This window comes from Vicia villosa, unplaced genomic scaffold, assembly GCF_029867415.1.
Source record: "Vicia villosa cultivar HV-30 ecotype Madison, WI unplaced genomic scaffold, Vvil1.0 ctg.000939F_1_1, whole genome shotgun sequence".
NCBI classification, from domain to species: domain Eukaryota; kingdom Viridiplantae; phylum Streptophyta; class Magnoliopsida; order Fabales; family Fabaceae; genus Vicia; species Vicia villosa.
Window position 1 is genome coordinate 88039 of NW_026705421.1, and position 5997 is coordinate 94035.

The following is a 5997-nucleotide window of genomic DNA, read 5'->3' on the forward strand; positions in this document are numbered from 1 at the left end:
ACAAATATTTGACCAAAAAAAACTTAAAATATAGTAGGCTAGATAATTTTGATTAAAAAATCTTCCATTTTGATAATATTGAATGGGTTGATGTCACTAATTAGAGTCTAATTTATGTTATAGACCTATATAGGATATGGCAAAAAGATGAAAAATTGGGTTATGCAGTTATGCTAATGGCTATCCATTTTCAATCTATATACTACTACGTTTTTACTATTTTACCCAAATCCACATCCTAGTAACTTGTGCCCAATTGCAATTGGTAAGCTTAAAAAGGAAAAGACTTGAGTTTGTATCGGTTTCAATTAAAACGAGGGCATCTCCGTCTTTTCGCTATATCATGGCATTTACGTAATATTAATAACTTCCTAGGGTAGTTAAACAGAACCACCCCTATAAATACTGAATACCCCGTCCCTTTGGCATTTCGCTTCAAAAACTTGTCAGTTTCACAATTTTTTCTCTATCCCCCCTTCTCTCCTCTTCTATCTCTCTCTATCTCATTCCAATTCTCTCTTAATTCTTCAAATTGCCAGATTCCGGCAACACTTTCTCTCTCATCACCGTCCCCGCCGGCGACATCTTGTCCGGTGCATAGACCTAATCGATTTTCCGGTCAAATTACCAATTTGCCCTTTTCTTTTTCACTATTTACCGTTTTACCCTTTTCAGTTTTCACCGTCTGCGAGATAAATTTACCCTAGGGGGAAAAATCGTTTTATTTTATTTGGTTTGAAATATTATTATTTTAAAAGGTGGGTTGGTAGTGACGTGGCATGTGGATAGAGAGCCATGAATACCAAAACGATGCGTTTGCCTCCTCGTCGAGTATTGACACCTAGCACCACAACAAGCACTAAGAGAAAAGAGAGAGATGACCCGTTTGAAAGGCCCAAGCCCATACCCGCTACCACTTCAAAATTACCCAAGTCGGATAAGCCTATTTCTCGGCTCGGGTCAGAGCCGATTACATCACCCACTACAACATCAACAACAACAGCTAGCAGAGGCTTGGAGCCGAAGCCGATGCCGTCCAATCAGCTGCTAGCGGGATACCTGGCCCACGAGTACCTCACCAAGGGGACTCTCTTAGGGCAACCATGGGTCCCACCGAAGGGAAAGTCCAAAGAGGAAGACGACGGCGTTGATGAAGGAGAACCAACTGCGACTACGACTGCGGCTGCGGCGGAGGAGGCGTGTCCGAGCCCGGAGATAAAGATGGAGCGTGAAAGGTACGTGGAAGTGACAGGGTTGTTAAAGAGCGGTGGGACCCACCTTCACGGCGTTGTGAACCCCACACAGCTTGCCCGTTTCTTACACTTGTGATCTAACAGACAATTGGGAGAGAGAAGACACGTGGAGCGATCCCATTGGCTCTCCTTCCTTTTGATTTTGTTTCGATTTCAAGAGAGGGGAGAAAATTGAAAATTCTCCCCCGATCTTTTTTTGTTGTTGTTAAATCTGAGACAGAAAATTAGCTATTTCTTTTTTTTTTTACTCTTCAATTTGTGATGCATGCAACATGTATGTATGTATGTCATCATTATCATCCCTCATGATGTATCTGTTGTTGTTCACATGCAAAATACATGCTTTTCATTTCAACATTTTCCAGTCATTTTCTTTGATTAGGTTAATTATTGTATGATTAAATTAAACTGTGTTTGTTAGCATTTATAATCAGTTGTGTTATTGTTGAATAAGGTTGAAAAGCCTGGAGTTGAAATTAAGGTGTGGTCACTGCAAAATTAGTGATTATTAATATTATTATAGGATTATAGGATGATGGAAATTTGGGTTTGGATAATTGTTTTATAATGAGAATCTGATGCGTATAATACGATTACGCACGCGTGTTTAATTTACCTTTAATTTAGATTTTGTGGTTTTTTCTGATGGTTTTCGCACATCATTGTGAAAAAATTTGATTAAATAATTAATAGGCAAAAAAGTTGGTAGTTTAAAAGTTTAATGCACAATATGGGTGCTGATGCTTGCTTTATTATTGTTTCGAGAATTTCGAAGCTGGGAATTTTTATGTATACAGATGGAGCTTGGAAATGGCCAAGGTTTTACACTTGTCAATAGAAATATTGTGGCTATAACGGTAAAATTCAGAAATTGTTTAAAAATCAATATCAAATTGATTCTGGAAATTTAGTTCAAGAATAAAATGAGTTGAATTTTAGATGAAAATTGAGCTTGTTAAAGTAAATGAATTTTACACTATTTTATTTTTATTAAATAAAATTATTAAATGAAATTGGTAGTGCTTGATAGTTGTAACTTTAGGAATCTTGATAAGAAGATGTGAGTTGGAATGCTATAGTTTAACTTCTTCACATTCATAGTTTATTTTCTTAAATGAAATATAGGCAAAGAAAAGTATTTAAAAATTGATCATTGAGTCTTAATTTTTAATTAGATTTATATATTTTCACTTCTTGACTTATCTCAATTTTGAAATCTGTCATTTAAGATTTTTGCATATAAATTAGAAAATACAATTAAATGGGCAAAAGATACTATATATTATTAAATTAATATTATTATTTTTTAGAAATAATGTATATAATAATTAAAGGCAATTGAAAAGTTGTAATCAACTGGATATTGAAAATTGAGACTGGTACTTTATTTTGAAATTGAGACTGGTACTTCACTTTTTAAATATATTTTATTTGAAGTGACATTGGTTTTAAAATAAATAAATTTTATTTAATGGGAGCACGAGTCTAACAAGTGAACTATTTGACCAAAAGTATTGTTAAATTAGTCTATGTATATAAGTTTTAAGGTTAGTTTTTCATAATTTAATGTAAATTTGTAGTATTAATAAATAATATATTCACCCTGCACTTTTCACAAGAAGTAAAAAATATAATAAATTATGTATGGAAAAGAAATTATGTATGCTTTTAGAATATTTCTATTTTTTAATTACATAGAAAATCTAAATTAAATTAAGGGTAAAAAGGAATACTTATAAACAGTATATTTATATTAAGAAAAAAATAATTAAGGTCGTATTTGAATTATAAAATGATTTATAGTTTGAGATAAATTATTTTTGTATATGTAAACTATGTTTATTTAAAATTATAAATTAAATTATATGTAAACGATATTTATTTTAAATTGTAAGTTATTTTTATAATTTCAGTAAAGCATTACTTTTTATTTTTTCATCATACTCTTTATTGTTTATTACTTTCTATTTGTTTTATTATGTTTATATCGACTTTGATATATTTGATCTTGTGCTTGAAAGACTGTGTATCAACATGTTTATACATACTTTTAGTTCTGTTATATGATTCATGAAAGGTACGAGCCTAATATCATTGACTTATCCATAGTGACAACTCATAGTTATAATAATAAATATACGATGAGTAGTTAATAGCCTTGATGAAACACATACAATAGAGAGAAATGAATATCTGTCAAAGTTATTATATGGGTTACAATCAGGTGAAAGACAGTGACATTGATTGACTCTAGGACAATATAGGGAAGTCATCGATAGGAAATTATAAAAGGGTAAGGAAACGAGGAAGAAAAGGGAACAAATTTACACACTTACTTAAACCAAAGTTTGCTTGATTATACGACTATCTAAGTTATAAATGTGTAATTCTATCAATACATATGGCGCTCCCTAGGGCCTCCAATAAAACTAATATGGCCCACATTGTCTAAAACTTATAACAAGAATTTTATAATCCAATAGTGAATCTGTTTTAGATTCTCGTATCTTTTTTGTAGTCTCTAACTCTTTTTAAGAGTTATGATTAAAGATAATTCTAGTTTAGAGCGAGTTAATTGAGACAATACCTCTTCAGTGTCTGAATATGATTATGATTCAGAGTTACATGCTTCTACACTTGCCATCAGCACTACATTAGATTGCTCTTCTTCAAAGTCATCTTTTGAAGAATTAGAGTCGTCCCACGTTGTCATTAGAACCTTCTCCTTATCTTTGACGAAATTATTCTTTGGCTTTTATTTGATGAGTCTAGGACACTCATTCGTGTAATGGCCAGACTCTTTGCATTCATAGTAGATAACTTCTTTGTCAGCTCCAGACTTTTTTTGTCCAGGGGTTGACTAAGAACGTCCACATGTTCTCCTGTAGCCTTTAAACTTATTCCATCTTTGCTTCCAGAGTTGCTTAACTCTTTTGGACAACAGAGATACCTCGTCCTCTTCACCAAAATCTTCTTCAGATTTATCTTCTTCATCTTTAAGAGCTCCAGTATTTTCAGACTTGCTTTTAGACTTCAACATTACAGACTCTCCTTTCTTATAAGCTCATCCTCTTCTAGCTCAATTTCATGACTTCTTAGAGAGCTTACAAGCTTTTCCAGAGTTATACTGTTCAGATTTTTTGACACCTTAAGTGCAATCACCATTGGCCTCCATTTCTTTGGCCGACTTTTGTTGATTTTCTTTACATGATCTGCAGCGGTATAACCTTAGTTCAAGGCTTTCTAGCCATCAACAAGAGTCTGAAACCTTGAGAACATATCCTTAATAGTTTATTCTTCTTCCATTTTGAAGGCTTCATATTTCTGAATCAAGGTCAGAGCCTTAGTTTCTTTAACTTGTTTGTTTGTTTCATGAGTCATCCTAAGGGAATCAACTATAGACTTTGTAGAGTCTCTATTTATTATCTTTTCATACTCAGTGTATGAAATAAAATTCAACAAAATAATTCTTGACCTATGATGATTTTTGTTGTCTTTCTTCTGTTGATCACTCATTTCACTTATTTCCATTCTAGCACCATTCTCATTCAGAGGATGGGTGTAGCCATCTTTGACCATATCCCACAAATTTGCATCAAAACCAAGGTAGAAACTTTCGATTATATCCTTCTAATAATGAAACTTGTCACCATTAAAGAATGGAGGTTTAATAGAGTATTGGTCTTTATCATTGTTAACAGCTTCCATTTTGTGTTTCAAAAACTGGATATTTATTTGACACGGTTAAGTGTTTGATATAAAACAATCAATACCAGAACCAGGTTCTGATACCAATTGAAGGTGCAAAGAAACACAAAAAAGGGAGTTTGAATTGAGTTTATAGATCAAAACTTTTTCCCAACCCAAGAACACAAACAACAAAGATTCAACGATGATAAAATACACAAGGATTTTATCTTAGCTCACTGTTAACGAAGCTACCTCCAGTCCACCCGCCAAGGTAATTCCCCCTTCTCAATAAAGACTTAATCCACTAATCGAAACTTTGATTACAAACTCAATGACAATCTTTTAAAGACTTCTTAATGATTCTGACTATATCCTAGTCCCTCAAGGAAATTAACCAAAGGTTAAGAATACAAGATTGTGTTTACAAAGTTGCTTCTAAAATAAGAAGATACATAAGTTTAATACAAACAAGATTTTCTAATAAAGAATGAAAGAAATAAAGCTTTGATAAAAATGATTTTCCTTGTTTGCGTAGTTTCTCTATTTTTCGTTCTCAGTGTTTCAATATTTTCCAAACTTCTAAGACCTTTGTAAATAGAAGAAGAATAGATCCGTTGGAGGGTGAAGTTGGAATATCCTCATCACAACTTGCATGAAGGCACTTGATTGTACCATAGTAGAGTGGTTCTTGCAGCATAATGGGAGAGAGGATGGGATGGGTGGAAACAACGTTAGTATAATAGTACAATCATATATCCTAATTTATAGGGTAGTGGAAAGAATATATGATTGTGTACTATTTCCACAATATCTTATATCAACATTTGTCCTCATCAATCAAAGGCTTCTTATATGAGATGATGACGTTCGATAAGAGTTCATATTATGGATTTTGTGCCTAGTTGAAATTAGACTTTAGAGTCTTGAGTATAAAGGCCTGAGATTCCAGAAGATTGAATTATAAGAGTCTTGGATAGAGTCATTCTGGATGAATTCTTTCATAGTTGACTTGGTAATTCAGATGTTTGACTTTCATTGTAAAAAATGTATTTGT

General features: G+C 32.8%; 1 protein-coding gene across 1 annotated transcript; it reads left to right on the forward strand.

The window, feature by feature from the left end:
- The first annotated feature begins 443 nt into the window (after positions 1-443).
- Positions 444-1608, forward strand: LOC131632401 (uncharacterized). Its single transcript, XM_058903150.1, has one exon. The coding sequence runs from the start codon at positions 796-798 to the stop codon at positions 1327-1329; it is 534 nt and encodes a 177-aa protein (XP_058759133.1). The 5' UTR covers positions 444-795; the 3' UTR covers positions 1330-1608.
- Positions 1609-5997: the final 4389 nt, after the last annotated feature.

Bases quoted from the DNA above. Each gene is read 5' to 3' on its own strand.
- LOC131632401 (XM_058903150.1), top strand. From the start codon at position 796: ATGAATACCAAAACGATGCGTTTGCCTCCTCGTCGAGTATTGACACCT.